Genomic DNA, 19,907 nt, shown 5'->3' with positions numbered 1-19,907 from the left:
TTATCTGGTGGCTGTTTTCCGACCCCTTTTGGAAGGTTGCACACGTCTTTCCAATCATAGCAGCGTCGAAGAAATTAGGCTAAGCGTAGTACCTTGACAGAGAAGTAGAGTCCCTGATGTGCTTTTATGCCTGATAAAGCATGTAAGGGCTTATTTGCTGTGCTTGATTTGAATTATTCATTTATTTTGTTGACGGTTTTAATTCACTGCACATGCCTTCAGTCTCATCTGGCTGTTCGTTCACCATTCAATAAAATGGTTCACTGGCATGTTAGTCTTCTCTGAGTCTCAGGGCAAGATCTCAAATTAAGAGATCATCCAATCGCTTGATTTAATTGTATTTTATTTTATTTATTCAAGTTAAGTTTAAAAGAAAAACAAATGGCTTATAATATGATAATATGTGATCTACAAGCTTACAACATGTGTAATACAGATCAATGTATTTTTCCCCCTTCTTCTTTTTGTGGCTTTAATGGATTTCTCCAAGAATAAGCTAGTTTTATTTGGAAGCTGATTCACTTTGGTCTCCTGTTGTGGTAAGACCTTGAATCAGTGCTGAGTCAACCTCAGAGAATAGCAACAGGGATGCATTTTTTGAGGACTTTGGCTTTCTGCTCATGTTTATCTTGCCTACTGTATGTCTTGCTTGACCATCCTTGTTTTTTTCCGCCACTATAAGCCAGTGGTTGGCTAAACTATTATTAGAGATGTGGAGTGATGACTATTTTGGATTGTTTGCACTGTGTGGTGTAGAATTAACAGTAATGAATTGATCTAGCTGCTCAGGTTATTTTGAAGGTGGATTTTGTCCAACCTCATTCAAGGCCAAACTCCTGGCTTCCTTGCGTTGCAAAGCCTTTACGGTGAAGTCCCATCTGTTTGTTTTTATTTCTCATTTGTGCTTTAAATACACAAGAGTCTCCATTACATGACTGAGACAAGGTTTTCATTGAGGGAAACACTGAGGTTTGCCTGGGGAGGACAGTGGAGGGATGTGGGTTCAAGGCCCCAGACCTTGCTGTGTGAAAATAGCTCAGCATTCAAACTTGTGGCCTTGGCATAGAATAACATCACCAGTCATTATAAAAAGGTTGCATATATCAGGACTCTTTGCGATATGTGTTTTGACATCTACAGGCCTGAATCAAATGAGTAGAGGGGAAAAGAAAACCTTATTAAAAACCTCAATTACATCACCAATACCAAAGTCCCCCATAGTCACGTTTATATTTAAATCATGGTCATGGAATTTATAGGAAATTATATATGTGTGTGTTCGCTGTTTAATTTAAGCCTGTTGGTAGGTGGTCCTATGGTAATAAAACCTATGGCCAAAGCGGAGGGCCATTTCGCCTTTACTCCCAGGATGTGTGGTCAGTGTGATTTTCAAAAAGTAGACACTGTTTTTCTCCCGCCAAAGGTCCTTCAGAATCAGTCAACTGCACTCTGTCTACGCTTTAATTATGTGTTCCAAGTGACAGGCCGTTTTGAAGGCAAATAAAAAGCCATGTCGTCATTACTTCAGATGTTTCTTTGTAACTTTGATTACAGGAATGAGAAAATAATAGATCTACAGCAAAGAGAGCATAGTTTTAGTTTTAGCCTTAACTGCTTATTAGTGGTCAAAATGGGGCAGATGTTTTCAATAATAGAAAATAAATGCCAAGCCAAAAGTGTGGAGTTTTGCCAGGAATCTGTGGGGGAAAAGGGACTTTGGTTCCACTATCGGAGGGCTGGTGGTTCTTGGTTGAGCTGACAATTACGGGCCTTTCTGCTATGAAGCAGCCTTTTCTTTTTTTGCTTTTTTTGCTTTGAACCTGTAGTTGTTGGAAATAAGGAAAAATACATCTCTGATTGTCTCACATGGCACAGACATTCAACACAAAAATGTGTTGACTGAAGACTTCTTATAAGCTTTTGAAAGTAGGCTACTTTAGTCTGAATATCTTTTACCAAAAGCTCAAAAATAGTCAAAAGTGCTATCTCCATTTGACTATCCAATACTGAAAAACGCAAGGATGCTTTGAAATACAGACCAACATTTGACTCGACATTTCAGCATGGCGATATTGCTATAATCGATTATTAGTGTATACCTGATCTAAAAGACCACCAAACAAAAACAAACAAAACAAAATATTGGAGGGGAATTATACAGTGCTTAAATGCTACTGCGAGAAAACAGGTTTTAGAACGGTCTCTCCCACATTACTCAGAACAGTACACTGTTATAAGCATTGTCTTCTTGATTAGGTATGGAATCTTGGAAATAAGATCCATATTGAAACCAATTTCCTATGACATAAAAAAACAAAGAAAACAATATGGCTTTAAGAACAATGTAGCATTATACACAAATGCTGTGCTGTGAATGCTAAAGGGTGATCATACGCTTCCAATTGTCCATGCACCTCCAGTATGGTCCATTGTAAACACGCTGGTTCAGCTTGTTATTGCTAATTGTGGGAAATTCCACACTGACATTGCTTTAATAAACCTTAATTATATTTTGCCTGATGGTGAGTAGCTCCTTGCCCTCTCCGAAAAACCCAGCAGACAACACAACTCCTGGCATCTCTTTCATGAGGGAGGAATTGCAACCCAACCGTGCCACAAATGACCAGGTTGCTGTGCAGTGCTCATTTGCATACTACTATTTTTAAGTTAATTAATTTCCCCTGCTATTTGAAATGACAACACATTCCTTGGTGTCACGAACCTGGTTCAGATTTCGGACGAAAGAGAGGGATACACGGATATCTTATAAAAACAGGATTTATTAAAAATGCCAATTAACAAAACGGTTATGGAGTGGGTTGGTCTGTAGAATCAGTAGTGCGTGAATGTGTGTAAAGTATGGTGTTGGCTGAAGGATGCAAACAAACAAACCAAAATGTGCAAGTGGAGAGTGGGAGAGCATCTGAAAGGAAAAGGACAGTTTCTACAGCACTGAGAGCACTTGGGGACCTCTTCTACTATTGCCCTTGTGCACATGCATGCCTGTAGTCATGTAATGTTAGAACTGAGGCAACACATATGGTTCAAGACTCTACCTTTAAATGTCACCACTGCTTTTATGTCTGCAGATGGTTTCTGCTTGCCAGAGTGGGATGGCATTGTTTGCTGGCCAGAGGGGCCTCCAGGCAAGCTTGTGTCCATTTCCTGTCCAGAGTACATCTACGACTTCAACCACAAAGGTAAGACAAGCCCGACACTATTAACCCTGAAGCTCATTCAGTCCTTCAAGGAAAATCAATACTGTAGTGTACCATATAAGGTCACATTTGTCATACATAGAGTAGACCAGCATCACCAGTCTTCCACACATCTGTGCCTTTTTCAAGTTTTTTGGGGGGATTGGAGAGTTATAATAAGGTTAGTATGCATACAAGGTGACATTCATTGTGCATTTGCCCTAGCATCAAGCTAGAAACAATTGTATTGAAAATATGTCTATTTCAAAGTACTGCCTGCAGTACTGTATGTGTGTGGTACAATTGTCTGTTCTTGTTATCTGCATACCCTTCTGTGTCTCATATCATAGCTGGCAACATCTTTAATAACACATTTTGCTCTGCCTAATTTCCAGGACTTGCATATCGTCGATGTGACAACAATGGCACATGGGAGTTGGCCAGCACCAACAACAAAACCTGGGCCAATTATAGCGAATGCGCAAAATTCCTCTCCCACCAGAACCATGAGAAGGTGAGTCATGTCATACCCATCGCAGCATTAATCAAGCCCCTTTCCCACTGTACAAAAACCCCACTAAACACCCCTTTTCCAGCAAGATGCTATGAGAGACCTATTTCTGATCGAGGAAGACTAAGGATATGTCATTTATTCGAAGTAATTCAAACTTATTTGTATTCCAAATCCTCTGTTATACTCCAAAACCCCATGCCTTTTCATAATTCCAAAACAATTATTGTCACCGGTTTGGATAGTTGTTGTAATTGTGTATTGCCTCCTGACAACATGCGCCGCCAGAGACAAAGATAGACAGAGACTGTGTGTGTGTGTGTGTGTGTGTGTGTGTGTGTGTGTGTGTGTGTGTGTGTGTGTGTGTGTGTGTGTGTGTGTGTGTGTGTGTGTGTGTGTGTGTGTGTGTGTGTGTGTGTGTGTGTGTGTGTGAGCTACTTGCAGGCACTTCTCAGGCATGTTTGCGACATCAATTGTGACACACCAACAAAAAAAAAGAAAAACAGGAAGGCATGCACGTCTAGTGAGGATTTCCCCACATTTAAAAAACCCACAAATACACTGTAATTTTGGTGGGAAATGGGTATTACAGTACTGCATCTTCACCACAACAAGACTATACAATAGCCCAAGCTGAGACAATAGCCAGTGTGCTTTATTGATCAGCCCCCAAAAAACTAAACAGAAACAACTGTGACAGTTATGATCATCTTTTTTGAGCGAAGACCTTTTCAATAATCTGCAGTGAGAACATTCTGTCATGAGCCTGAGGCACAATGAGGGATCGGGATTATTTGAACTGATCTGCACAAAAGCAGAACATATGCACTCTGATCTGAAATTATTTGTTAAAGTTCTTAAGTGACCTGCCTGGTTAAAGAAAGGTTAAAGTCATACTCTGTGGGATTTTCTGTTGGCGACACCATGTGGTGACTGGTGGTCTCATCAGGTGCGTTTTAATAATACAAATCCCAGAGATCCATTCCAGTTAGTATACTTTTGAATACTCCAGTAGCATACTTTTGAGCTCATCTTCTTTCTCGTTACCACTGGATTATGTTTGGAATACAACTTGCAACGTGGTTTAGATAGACAGATACTGTTGCTCCTAGACATGAAATTCAAACCATATGAACTGTTTAAGTGTGTTATTGCTGTTAGCCTAGCCATTAGCCACGGCTCTTCTCTTCCGCATTTGATGTGCCTTATTTACTGTGCAAGCATAATTTCACGTGCAAGCACATTACCCACGGAAAGATGAACACATTGTGAACAACATCAAAAGCTTTAAACTGAAATAATAAAGTACCAGAAATAAAATAAGCAATACTGCCTCACAAAAAAGGGGAAATTTGGCCTACGGATGGTGCAAGAAGCAAGGCCATGGGATCACCGACAAAATCAATGGCGTTCATCCTGCATTCTGCCTGCTGGATTATGAGATATCTTAAGTGTATGTGTTGGCCTGAGGATGGTGCAAGAGAGAAGGTCATGGGGTCAGATGGGGGTAGGTAGGGGTACACTTTCTAGGGAGCATGCCATGAATGCACTCAGCAAGTTAATGGAAATTCAGCCGAATGGCTGGATTTCCATTAACTTGCTGAGTGCATTCATTTTGAAATGGGCCAATGGTGGAACCCGAGGAAAGGCCAATGGATCACATCACCACAATCAATTGCATTCATGCTCTGAGCATGCATGTGCCCAGCAAATTCCATGGCAAGTCAGCCAGTAGTTTTAGAGATATCTTGTATGGGACCAAAGCATTAGATATAGACCAGCTAAGAGCATTGACATACATCATCTTTTTGGTCGTTATGCCATTTCCCCTTGAACAATTAACCACACAACACTGGGGAGAATGTAGACAACCACATGCCTCCACTGATACACAAGGAGTCTGCAGCCGCGTCTTTGACAGTGAGGAGTTTCACTGGTAGAGCGTAATGGGTACATCCACACATGAGCGCCAACTTGACGCCCGGGAGTCGGAAGTCCCGTCCACTCCCATGTTATAGGAAAAACCGGACCGGAACTTCCAGTTTTTAACTTAACATTGGAGTGGATGGGACTTCCGACTTCCGGGCGTCAAATTCACGCTAGCGTGCGCTCATGTGTGGATGTACCCAAAGTGTGTGGAGGAACTCGCTACCCCTGCGGGTTCCACTTCCTGCTGAACAGGCACCCCGACCAACCTGTAGGAGGCGCTAATGTAAATAAAACAATCTGTTTGTTGGAGCACCCGGCCAAGTTGGAGGCACCGTCAGGGAACCAAACCCCAGTCTCCACGACGGTGGGAGAGTACTTTTACCCAGTGCCAACCAAACTGACTGAGTTCAACATTCACAAACATTGGGTTACCATGGGTTACTTGGCCTGATTGCGTTGCAATCAGACTCTCATTAATGAACAAGAAGCTCCATGTACTACACAAAATTCATAAAAGTAAGAGCAAAATGGCTGCCATGTGAAAATGTTTCATTAAGGGCAATCATCAAAGTGTATGCCCGTGTAACTATAAAGAGCTGTAACAGAGCTTTTAGAAAATGGAATATTCCAATTGTCCATTGTTTTTAAATCAGCTTGATTTTGAGTACCAGTGTCATTTTTACTGCAAAACGATATGTAATACTGACCATTTCCTGCACACAAAACCCTGATTCCATGAACCAGTGGCTCTCCCACACGCATTCTCCTCTCCCCAGCTTAAATGTGGAGCCTCGGTATGGAGGATGTGGCAGACATTGGCATAACCTCATCCTGACGCCCGACAGTTTCTTACTGACTCCAAATGTTTATGTTGATGGGCTCCCAGGAGTCGTTGCAGTACTTAATGATAAATGCATACTCACAAATGAAACCCCCTTCACGGCACAATTACTGCACCGCGGACCACCACCACCACCACAACTTAGAGACCCTGTATTTGGCATGGTCTTGATGCTAAATGATAACAGCAGTGGGGTGTCTGGTTACATCACCCTAGGAAAGGCCCCTCCAGCCCGCCTGCTGTGTTGATCCAAAGAAAGTGTGGTTAGCGGCTCCCCTAACCATGTCCTCTGGCTGCCTGCTCACCACTGTAATAATCGCACCGCTGGAAAGTCAAAGAGCTCCACCCAGCTTTTGTCAGCTCCATCACTCAATTCAAAAAGGCTGTTTTTATTAGAAACGTATGCTTATTGGTGACATGTCTGTCACCAGGTGGGATTTCAAAGGCATTGTTTTTTGGTCTAAAAAAAGTCTCAAATAGTGACCTGCGGGTCATTTCTGTTCTCTTTGACGCGAAGCATTCTCCCAGAGCAACATTCCCTGAGTCTGTCAAAGTCTAACCACAGTTACAGTATGCATGTTGCATATTCATAGTACTTTTAAAAAAACATTTATTCTTTACCCATTTTTATGTAAGAAAGATTGTGTAATCAACTACTGTACAATACATTACAACTACTATAGCAAATCGGAGTTCCATTAATATACTGTACTGTGTTCCTTACTTTTTATGTAATTTCAATTCAAAATCAATTCGTATTTTCAAAAAATGTTAAACATTTGCAAAAATAGCAGACATATCTCATATATTGCCTATTTTAGCTATTTTCCCTTTTTTTAAAGCCATTTTGCATTAGGGGGCCGCAGCTAGAGGCTATGGCTATTTGGGGGTCCTTGGCATCGAAAGGTTTGGGAACCCCTGTTTTAGACAATATTGGCCTCTATGTTGCTGGTTGCTGAAAGGTTTTCTCCCTATCCCATACCCTCATGTGTGTACAGATGTGTGGGCACCACTCACTCACCTCACTCACCCACCCACCCACCCACCGACCCACCCACATTATGCAAAGGAAGTTAAAGTGTAAATGTGTGATTTCAGCTAAAGAAAGACGCAAAATTAATCCAAATTCTTAATATGTTTACAAATTTGATCATAATTGCCTCAATTTCCAAATTCTGCACTCTGCTGTGTTAATATAATATATGGTGATATCTGTTTTTGTGTTCTTTCCTGATTCCGTCCTCGTAAATCATACGATAAGTTATAGAGCCCCAGCTCTGCTGTATTTAATGCAGTGAAACATTTGTCTTTTTAGCATTGTTTTGTATTTTGTCAACATGACCATCTTGTCATGGATTACATGAGTACAGCCAAATGTAAAAAAACAACAAAAAAAAACAGGCAGCTGGATGGAAACAAGTAATATTTTCAGGTGTCCATTGTGTAAATGTGGCTTATCTGTTTATATACATTTTGGGGTTGAATTGTTGCTTTGGTAGAAGTCTTATTATCATCTCTTTATGCTTGTGCAGTAGTCACAGCAGTTTATTAGCTCGCTGATTCTGCCAACTGCCAAGTAGAACTGAACATTTACCAATAAACACAACACTTGTGACTCATTAATGACTGATTGCCAGGTCATTCCTTGCACCTTCTGGTGGATGAAAACAGAATATAAGGTGAAATTTACAAATGTCACCACTGGGTTGAACACCAATGCAGTAGTAGCATTGTTGCATGCAGCACATAGGCCTACTGTAGAGTACGGGTTCTCCAACCTTTTCAGCTCGAGGCCCAAAAGATACATTTGGTGACTCAAACTTACAAAAATACATTATGAATTAGCCACTTTTTACCACCCTATTTCAAAAATAGTGAGCTAGCTGCTTTTAGGGAAGCTTTTAATTTTAGAAATTGTTAAATGTTTTATTTATAAAATAATGTTTTATTATTTTATTTAAATGTTATATTATTTAGAGTTGACACTTATTTTTACACTTTTACACGGCTTGCCACAGCTATTGTATCCTACTGACTCACCTGACAGTGAGGAGCCCCCATCGGGAGGACGTAGCGCCTTCGTCCTACTCCTCCCTCTCAACATTCCCCGCTGACAGGCGCCGTCCCAGCCCGTAGGATTACGTGCGGTGACAAATATTACCCTCCCCGCCTGGCATCCCTCCCCCAAGCACAGGCCAATTATGTTCTTATAGACGCTCGGCCAAGCTGGATGCACCGTGGTGGATTTGAACCCCTAGACGTGGTGGGAAACTTCTTTTTGTTTAATGTTATGGGGATATTTACTCATGACCCATAAAAACGGTTGCATGACCCAAAAATGGGTCCTGAGTGCCGACCCATTGTTTGGGAAATACTACTGTAGTGTGGAGAGAGTCTTATCTCAGTGGTTCTCAAACTTTTTCATGTCAAGGACCCCCAAATTGACACTTATTAGGCCGCGGACCCCCATTTGAAAAGATATGCCAAGGACCCCCATACGAGAAGATTTTTTACGGCTCTATAGTAGTGACAGCAACAATATAATACTACATCACATCGCCACAGGTCACTTAGGGCAGGGTCATAAATTGAAATAAGTTTGAAAACAGGAAAATCTATTATCTTGGCAATTGCGTAGTTGATTAAAACGCAACTAGGTACTACATGGAGAGTAGAATGCTGTCGTTTTCAGCAGTTCTGTGTAACTGATAATTCTATATTCTATACTGTATATCTTCATACTGCGTGCCCTTTCCCCCCCTACAGGACGTCTTTGATCGGCTATATCTAATCTACACGGTGGGTTACTCCATCTCTCTGGGATCACTTATGGTGGCTGTGGTCATCTTGGGATATTTCCGGTGAGTTGTTGCTGCAGTTTTTCAATCTTTCCGAACACAACAGGAGAGGGATTTAGACGCAGGGGGTGGAAATAAAATTTAGAGCCATTATTCGGTAGATCAAAACATGCAGTTATTTGCCTGTGCATTTCAGTCTATTAAAGTAAATCTAAAGCACACTAGCACAGTGAGTATCGTGATTGAAACGGACTTGCATTACTTAGAAACATGCCGTTTTTCCATAGCGTGCAATAGAATACTAATATGTTGTACTTTGTGTGAAAGGTTAAGCAATGCCTTATTGACAATCGTGTTATTTGTTATTGACTGCAAGACCACAGATCCATAAGCTATTGTTTTGGTAATTGTGCCTGAGAAGAAGATTACATGACTTCAGCAGTGGTTTAATGGAATTTCCTTCCATTGAAAGACTGTAGATACAGAATAGCTTAAAGGTAGGGTAAGTGATATTTTTTGGTTAAAACAAAAAGTATTTTGTTAAAAGGTTAAAATACTATATTCTGATAGTAATCATTGCTATAGAGTGTTTTTTCAGTAACAGATGTCTCCCTGTCTCTCCAGCTCTTTAATAAACAGAAAATACATTTTTCGGTAGGTGTCAAAATCTCAGGCAATCAGGAGAAAGTACCCATTTTAAAGCTTAATTTGTATAGTGTTCCAGTTCCAATTTTGTCTGCTCATTTCTTAGTGTCATCACTTCCAATTTCACTTGTTTAATCTATATCCTGATTGAGTTCTCTATCCTGATTGGATAAAATTGGAAATGAAACTGAAACTGAAACGAAAATGCATTTTCTGTTTAATAAAGAGGTGGAGAGACAAGGACACTCCTAATACTGAACAAACACTCTATAGCAATGAGTACTATCAGAATATAGAGCTATTTAACACTTATTTTAACCAAAGAAAATCACTTACCCTACCTAGTAGTAAGTAAGTCCTTAGAGGGAGAGCAGAAACAAATTAGTAAAATACAGCAATTTCTCAAGGTTACTGAACTATATTTCTCCCACAACAATAAAAATGAGATTAGATAATGGCATCTAATGGTTATATTCCTTATTCTCCTAAACTGTGCCTTTCTTCTTTCTAACTGACTATAAAATGGTGCAGTGGGAACTGTTTTAAAGTAGTAAAAAAAAAAAAAGAAACAAGGTTGAATTCATCTTTTTTCTCTGTGGCAAAAAAGACTAATTCATGCACAGGGGACTGTTAATTATTTGCTTATTTTGGTAAGCATTCGGAGTATCAGGAATTGATGCGAAAATGTTGTTTATCATGGTTTCCACCAACGTGACTTACTGTACAGGTATGCTGTCAGAAGGGCTTTAGTAGAGTTCCCAACAGGCACCAGGAAATCTATGGGCCAAATGAGTTTAATAAGACATCCCTGGGGTCCAACTGACATTATGTGGGTCTGTGCTCTGGAGCACTCTGCTCATGTCTCCCCTTCAACATGTCAGCTTTTAGACTGGGCAGTACACAAATGTTTTCTAGGCAGAAACCGGGCATTTCAACCACTTGAATCCAGCATCCATGCTCAGGGCGGAACATTAGCCAAAAATATCAGATATACAAGCTCACAACACGCCGCAGCGTGACACGTGTGAGCTTGTCGATCGGCTATTTTTGGCTAACAGATTTGGGGTCGAGACTTAGAAGAACAGTTGCAACTCTACTCTAATCTACTAGTAGATTATATGACCATGACCACAACTATCAAATCAATAATACTCAAATGTTTGCCTGTCAGATGCCAAGCCGTTTAATGTGGTTACATAATTGCAAATTATGCGTAATGAATGTATTGCTAAAGTTTTCTTCTTTTTCTCACCTATTCATGAAAATAAATGCGGTTGTATAAGAACTTTTCATAATCACTATATCAAGATCCAGCAATATCCTGATTGCAGTGCTGTAGCGTGACCTCGAAAACACCTTCCCTTAATGCTTAGATTAATGCTAAGAGGATGTTTTGGGGGTATTTTGACAGATAACGTTTGTTTGTCTGGAGTGAAATTCACATGCTCTTGGTACCACTCAACACATGCTTGCAATTTTGTTTTTACAGCTCACTTTGAGCCGAGCAATTCAATATTTGTGCTTTGCAAGCCTCTAAATCTGAAGAATGTGTTATAGTCAGCGTGGAATTCAGCTGGCTCTAATTAGGATGAGTATTGTTCATGTGTGTGGAAATGCTTGCACACACACACACACACACACACACACACATACACCCCGACACACACACACACACGCACGCACACACGCACGCACACACACACACACACACACACACACACACACACACACACACACACGCACACACGCATGTGCGCGCCAGAGACACAGTTACTAGAGATTTACATTTTGTGTTTAGATTTGTGGTTTATTGTTCTATATAACATGTTTGACCATGTCTCTCAATTGCGCCCCTCTTTTCTTCTCCTGCAGGCGACTACACTGCACTAGGAACTACATACACATGCACCTGTTTGTGTCTTTCATGCTGAGAGCCATCAGTATTTTTGTTAAAGATGTGGTGCTGTACTCTGGTTCAGCATTGGAAGACATTGAAAGAGTCAGCGTGGAAGACCTCAAATCCATTACAGAGGCACCGCCAGCCAACAAAACACAATTTGTAAGTGCAGCAAAAATGTATAATACTGCATATTATTGAAAATAACAAAAACTCTGCATATTACTCGTGTGCTAAGGGGCCACTCGTCAAGGTTATGGATCAAGACTACTTTAAGTTTCTGCAGCAGATATACAGTAAAATGTGCGTCTATCCAAGTGCTGTGTTCATACAGTCCATCTAAGGCATCATCTCTTTTTTTTAGTACCCTTAAGTTCTGATCTGACTACAACTATGGTATACCAGATGATTATATATATATATAAAAGTAGACCTTTAAGTGGAGACCCACTCCACTTCAATCTCTTGTCCCCTTCAATTTACTTCAACATGGCCAGCTTTTACAAGGCCATCATTTGCTAGAGGGAGCTACATTGTTTATCCTTTTGATGCAGATGTGTAAAAAGGTACAATATAAAGACTGGTACCCATGTACTTGTTTAGTCAATTAGCTCCATGTCAATTTATGGACACTTTATTCCAAAGTGCTCTGCAGCACTATATGGACACATTTGGTTGGCGTCAGTGGGAATCCAACACTTAACTTAGCAGTCTTTGTTCCTTGCTCAACCCACACAGTTCCAGACACAGGTTCACTAAAGGGACATCCATATGGCATCCATGATGGAACTTCAAATAAAGGCACAGTGCAAACTACAAATAGAAATGATTAGAGGTGATAGTAACTGGAAGACTTGTTATCAACACGAATGATGTGAGAATGGAGTGCTGCAAGGAATTAACTCCCACTGGCTTCACATGTGGTTTGAGTCATTGAGGCATGGAGGCTGATTTTAGCTGTAGCTTTCATTGGTGAAATCAATAGACCTCCTTAAGCTTTTCACGCACCAAACCCACACAAGCAACATGGAATATACTAATTGGATTAGAGGGCACCCTGGCTCGCTGTGTGTTGTTGTACCATTGCTCAAACACGCCCTGGTCCGGTTTTACTAAAATCAGATTTGCAGGCTGCAGTCTGGTCAGAGAGTGCGCTACAGCCACAATCTGTGTGGGACATGGAACTAGCATCTAATTTACAAAGGCTGCATTTCTAATACAATCAGGGCTGAGACTCTCCCCCTGGTCACGGAAGTATGACAAAACATTAATGGCAAGTACAGCCCATTAGACAGCCTCCAAAAATGACAAATGAAGCTGTCACATACAGATCTTAGTTTATTTTTGAAGGATGAATTACTAAAATGCACTTCAGGTGTGCAAGAGGAACCATGACTTGAGGTCATCTCCCATGTCAGATTTCCACACTCTCCTCATCCCATGCAAGGCATCCTGTTCCGTCGAAGTCCTTGACTACCTCGAGCAATGGCAGTGGCAATGATTTTGTCCTTGCAATGTTAAATGCCATTACTTTTTTCTTTGCATTGAGGTTGAGGCCGATCTTCCTGCACTCCATTAGTTCTCTTCCTTTCTCTGCTGTGTCCGAGACAAGGGCAATGTCATCTGCATATTTTGGGTTAATTGTTGACAAATGATGCCATTTATTTGTGTAAATGTGTCCATTAATCAAATCTGTCATTGTTCTTTTGTGCGCACGTAGATTGGCTGCAAGGTGGCTGTGACCCTGTTTCTATACTTTCTGGCAACCAGTCACTACTGGATTCTTGTGGAGGGGCTGTACCTCCACAGTCTGATCTTCATGACCTTCTTCTCAGACAGGAAGTATCTATGGGGATTTACTCTGATTGGATGGGGTGAGTTCTGCTTATCTCACTGTATCCAAACGTTGAAATTTAATAGATTTGGGGATTTGAGTATGATGATGTTTTCATTATGCGTATGTGTGTTATCATGCACCATGGACTAGTAGTATGACAAATCATCTAAGTTATAGTGTGTGCGTGTGCGTGTGTGTGTGTGTGTGTGTGTGTGTGTGTGTGTGTGTGTGTGTGCGTGTGCGTGTGTGTGCGTGTGCGTGTGTGAAAGATCTGAAAAAAGGGAAACAAAAATGATATACATATAATTAACCTTAAGATACAGAGCACAGTAGTGTGATAGGCCTGTATGAAACTCATCATCACGAAAAGCAGGCTTTACAGTTCCTGCATTGTACACACTGTGCGTGTTATTTCTATAAGCACAGCGCATACAATGTGGATGCTGTGGTGCACATTGTCCTCACTGCAATGATCAAAAACATAATTAGCTAAATGACGGATTTGTATAATAGAATGCCAGTGTTGTAGCATCACATAGAGAAGCTTCAGTATCAGTGCAGACATCTTGCTTGGATTTAACCACCTGGTATCCCTGTTTTGGGCATGTCATTATTATGTAGGTGAAGGATTCATTTTTGCCACATGAAAAGTGGTGGTTAGTTCCTTTATTCTATTATTTCCCTAATTGATATTCTATTTCCTTTTCAGGTGTTCCGGCTATGTTTGTGACAGTTTGGGCGAGTGTTAGAGCTACCTTGGCAGACACAGAGTGAGTTCCGCACATAGACAATATGCTGTATTGTATATCGTTGCTGTCAGGCAGAAGAATCAGAAGCTCACAATATTTTTTTTATTAGTGCGTATTGATTTTAGCAGTCTTGCTGAAATTAGTCCCTGGAGAAAACTTCGGTCACATTTTAATGACTGGAGGCCATTAATGGGAAAATAAAATACAAGTACATGTTTTGACACAGGTATGGCCCTTTACAATAACGGAAATGTTCAGGACTGCTTTTAACTGTAATTGTCCACTTTACTGTTATATGACAAGTCTAGACATTTGAGAGAAATCAGTCATTTTTGGAAAGAAATTATACAGGGAAAAAGACTTGGTGAAAAAGAGTGGTATTAGAATCAATCAACAGTGTAACAGGTGGCTGCTACAGCACAGTAATCGCACCAGTCTTACGCTAGACATGTATTATATACTCTGGTGATCTACAGTGATGTTTTTTTTCCAATGCAGGTGTTGGGACCTAAGTGCAGGCAATTTGAAATGGATAGTTCAAGTACCGATTCTTACTGCCACGGTGGTAAGTACATGATGTCCCTGCATCGTTCCCCGCAGAGGGGTAAAGTGTAGTATTTTGCAGCACCTGTCAAGTAACGAGTTGTTTGATTGTACATCATCGTGTTTGACACACTTATGTCATGCGTCTTCTATTCTTCCCAGGTAAATTTTGTGCTATTTCTGAATATCATCAGAGTCTTGGCGACTAAACTACGGGAAACAAATGCTGGAAGATGTGACACTAGACAGCAGTACAGGTACCATGGGATATCACTGTGGAAAATTATTTGTAATATTGCCACAGAAACAATGCTAGACTAACAGCATATGATATGATACTGTATGTCATGTTCATATACAGAATTACCACTATTGTGAAAACATTTTAGCTCCTTTTTTGGTGCAATGCACCAATATAATGATATGCATATGGTCTTGAAATATGTATTTCAAAAACATTTTTGTATTTTGAAATTTGTATTTGACTGGGACGGAAATAATTAGATTTGTATAAAGATACTTTCAGATCTTGTATTTTCGGTATTTTAAATACAGAGAATACATATGTTATTATGTCATTTTATTCTCAAATTGACACATTTTAAACATTTACACAGGTTTATACTGTCGAATAAATCAATAATAAAAAATGAAGGTAGCACTTTACAATAATGACCCGTTATAAAGCATTTATAAACGTTATAAGTAGTTTGTAGACTATTAACAAATCATTAACAACCTGTTTGTTGACATTCGTAAATGATTACTAAAACCTTTATAACTACAGTTACAAATAATTTGTAAAGTATTAGTAAGTAGTGAACTATTCATGAATAAGCCATTTATATACATCTGTAAAAGATTATTAACTCATATACTGCCTAGAACGACTAAAACGACTTCTGTCCATAAGCCATGCCTGCCAAGAACGACTAAAACGACTTTTTTTAAAAATTAAAAAATTAAAAATATTTTTTTTTTTTTTTTTTTTTTTTTTAGATTTTTTTTTTTTTTTTGACCCAAAGACCAAGGAGATATGATTTTTCGAAGATATAGACTCCCATCCACTTCCTTGTTAACTTAAAACTTAAAAATTCTGTATCTCGGCTCCTGAGTACTTTTTTTTTTCAATGAAAAATATGGCAGTGTTCAAACGCGGCCAGAAATAATTCTGGCAGTGAATGAGTTAAATCATTTGTAACGACCCATTCTAAAGCATTTATAAACGTTTATAAGCAGTTTGAAGACTATTAACAAATCATTAACAACCTGTTTATTGACATTCGTAAATGATTACTAAAACCTTTATAACTACGGTTACAAATCATCTATAAAGGTATTAGTAACTATTCATGAATAAGCCATGTATAATACATCTGTAAATGATTATTAAATCATTTGTAACTGATGTTACATAATATATACAAGCTATTGGTAGCTTGTTCATGTTTAACATATGCTTTGTTAAACATTCCTAAAGTATCTATAAATCCTTAGTACATGTTATTATGTGCCCTATAGTAAAGTGAAGACAGTTCATCATTTACAACTGTCTGTTAATGTGTTTGTTCATGTTTAACATGCTTTGTAAAACATTCCTAAAATATCTATAAATCCTTTGTACATGTTATTATGTGCCCTACAGTAAAGTGAAGACAGTTCATCATTTATGACTGTCTGTTAATGTGGACTTTCTCCTTACCTGTTGCAAACTACCTGGCTTTCATGAATGCAGACACCAAGCAATTACTAGAATTATCATTCATGTTAAGCAAATGATGCGTAAGACATTCGTAAAGAGTATGTAAACCATTTGCAGACGTTATCATGAGCCTGAGCCTAGTTGCTTCTTTTGGGCTTGTTTTCATAGACCTGTCCGCTTGTTTCTTTTGCAAAATCTGGCAACACACTGATTACCTGCATTACACCTGCAGTAGCCTACTAGGGAGGAAGTGAACAGTGATGCAGTTGCAGACTGGACAGAAATATGTCTAATTCATGTTTTATGTGTTTTAACTGTCTTGTTGCAGGTGATCGAGGTAACATAAAATGGCTAATCTTACACACATGAAGTAGCATTATGACTAGGGGGTATTTTGATGGTGGCTGTTTGTATCCACAATGTTTGTTTTGATGTGTAGGCTAGTAATGTCCTCCATGCTTAGCAGTTTAGCTTAGCAGCTAAAGCTAACTTGCACTGGGAGGTGGTGACTGCAGAGGCTCCAAGCTGCTACTCTGTGATTCTGTTGTGATTAATTTCTTTGTTTAAATGTCAGTGTGTGTGCTGTGGCCAAGAGTTGCTACATTTCATCTTAATAAATTGTTGGATACTTGTATACTATATAACGTTACTTTTGCCACTTTTTGATGTCACATGTTTTACTAATCACTGTTAAACATGAAATAATAATGCATAGTCTTCACTTTACAACAAGGCCCATGATAACGTTAGCAAATGGTCAACACACTCTTTACGAATGTCTTACGAATCATATATTAAACATGAAAGATAATTCTAGTAATTGTTTGGCATCTGCATTCATGAAAGCCAGGTAGTTTGCAACAGGTAAGGAGAAAGTCACATTAACAGACAGTTGTAAATGATGAGCTGTCTTCACTTTACTATAGGGCACATAATAACATGTACTAAGGATTTATAGATATTTTACTCTACTCAGAGTCATAAGTTTACAAAATGTACTAAAGTACAGTGAACGTCTGTGCGGTTTGTCTTCATCACTGAAAATAACGTATATGTAAACTGATATAAAACTGCTGTCATGTGCAGTTGGGGTGAAGAAACACAACCATTTCACTCCTAATAATACCCATTTGATTTGACATCCTGACTTGCTGCTGTAGCTGAGGCTTGAACCTGTTACCTGCGGCTCACTAGTCAGTGATCCATTCACCTACAACTGTTTCCTTGGAATCTGTGGTTCTGAAACGTTTTGTTGTCAACCCCCCAAATTGACATGTATTTGGGCAGTGGACCCCAATGTGAAAAGATGTAGTGTCAGGGCCCCCCATGAAAAAGATTTATATTTATGCTGTAACACATTTTTTTAAAGTTATTTGTCTTGTTTGTTGTTCAAGTCAAAGCACCAGGAAGGCTGTACTTGTCAGCCATCTGTTAGCTCAATGGGTTGAGACGCAGTATTCATGATCCAGAGGCCATGAGTTCAAATCCCATTGATGTCTTTCCTATGATTCTTTCCTTTGCAGACTGGCTTCCAGAAGATCAACTGAAAACTACCAGGAAGGCTGTACTTGTCAGCCATCTGTTAGCTCAATGGGTTGAGACGCAGTATTCATGATCCAGAGGCCATGAGTTCAAATCCCATTGATGTCTTTCCTATGATTCTTTCCTTGAGTGGGTTCGATTCCCACTCCGAGTCATGTGTCCCCGGTAACTTGGGGCAACGGATAAATTGACTGATATCCTTCGTGATGCTTCCCTTTGCAGAATAACTTCTAGAAAAACAAGTTAAAACCACCAGGAAACCTGTAACTCTCAGCCAATAGCATAGCTCAACTGGTAGAGCGTCTGTCCAATAACATGACTTGACTTGAGTGGGTTCGATTCCCACTCGAGTCAAGTGTCCCCGGTAACTTGGGGCAACGGATAAATTGACTGATATCCGTAGAATAACTTGAACCCAGGACCGAGCGGTCCTGGGTTCGATTCCCACTAACGTCAAGTCCCCGGTAAATTGGCGCAGCGGATAAATTGACTGATATCTGTAGAATAACTTGTAGGAGTGTGCTGGTTCAAATCCAGTACAACCCAGGACCGCTCGGTCCTGGGGCGTACTGGATCCGCCTACTCTACACACCCTCTATCTATCTCAGTAACTGAGACCGAATTGGCCAGATTCGGTTTCAGTTACTAAGGTGGTGACTGGATTTGAACCAGGACACTCCTACAAGTTATTCTACGGATATCAGTCAATTTATCCGCTGCCCCAATTTACCAGGGATTTGACGTTAGTGGGAATCGAAACCCAGGACCGCTCGGTCCTGGGTTGTACTGGATTTGAACCAGCACACTCCTACAAGTTATTCTACGGATATCAGTCAATTTATCCGTTGCCCCAAGTTACCTGGGACACTTGACTCGAGTGGGAATCGAACCCACTCAAGTCAAGTCAAGTCATGTTATTGGACAGACGCTCTACCAGTCGAGCTATGCTGTTGGCTGAGAGTTACAGGTTTCCTGGTGGTTTTAACTTGTTTTCTAGAAGTTAGTCTGCAAAGGGAAGCATCACTAAGGATATCAGTCAATTTATCCGTTGCCCCAAGATACCGGGGACACTTGACTCGAGTGGGAATCGAACCCACTCAAGTCAAGTCAAGTCATGTTATTGGACAGACGCTCTACCAGTAGAGCTATGCTGTAGGCTGAGAGTTACAGGTTTCCTGGTGGTTTTAACTTGTTTTTCTAGAAGTTAGTCTGCAAAGGGAAGCATCACTAAGGATATCAGTCAATTTATCCGTTGCCCCAAGTTACCGGGGACACTTGACTCGAGTGGGAATCGAACCCACTCAAGTCAAGTCAAGTCATGTTATTGGACAGACGCTCTACCAGTCGAGCTATGCTGTTGGCTGAGAGTTACAGGTTTCCTGGTGGTTTTAACTTGTTTTCTAGAAGTTAGTCTGCAAAGGGAAGCATCACTAAGGATATCAGTCAATTTATCCGTTGCCCCAAGATACCGGGGACACTTGACTCGAGTGGGAATCGAACCCACTCAAGTCAAGTCAAGTCATGTTATTGGACAGACGCTCTACCAGTAGAGCTATGCTGTAGGCTGAGAGTTACAGGTTTCCTGGTGGTTTTAACTTGTTTTTCTAGAAGTTAGTCTGCAAAGGGAAGCATCACTAAGGATATCAGTCAATTTATCCGTTGCCCCAAGTTACCGGGGACACTTGACTCGAGTGGGAATCGAACCCACTCAAGTCA

At 40.1% G+C, this 19,907-nt stretch overlaps 1 protein-coding gene across 1 annotated transcript in view; it reads left to right on the top strand.

Annotated features, from left to right (window-relative positions):
- pth1r (parathyroid hormone 1 receptor) overlaps positions 1–19,907 on the top strand; it is a 59,625-nt gene that overhangs the window by 29,012 nt on the left and 10,706 nt on the right. Inside the window, exons 3-10 of the mRNA XM_084057967.1 lie at positions 3,090–3,200; positions 3,593–3,711; positions 9,245–9,339; positions 11,794–11,980; positions 13,539–13,692; positions 14,365–14,425; positions 14,903–14,969; positions 15,110–15,204. Coding sequence (XP_083914093.1) covers positions 3,090–3,200; positions 3,593–3,711; positions 9,245–9,339; positions 11,794–11,980; positions 13,539–13,692; positions 14,365–14,425; positions 14,903–14,969; positions 15,110–15,204 — 889 coding nt within the window. The remainder of the gene's footprint in view (positions 1–3,089; positions 3,201–3,592; positions 3,712–9,244; positions 9,340–11,793; positions 11,981–13,538; positions 13,693–14,364; positions 14,426–14,902; positions 14,970–15,109; positions 15,205–19,907) is intronic.

The sequence above is a fragment of the Gymnoscopelus microlampas genome, assembly GCF_963454915.1.
Source record: "Gymnoscopelus microlampas genome assembly, chromosome: 5".
Lineage (NCBI taxonomy): Eukaryota > Metazoa > Chordata > Actinopteri > Myctophiformes > Myctophidae > Gymnoscopelus > Gymnoscopelus microlampas.
This window is presented reverse-complemented; position numbering and strand designations above follow the sequence as displayed.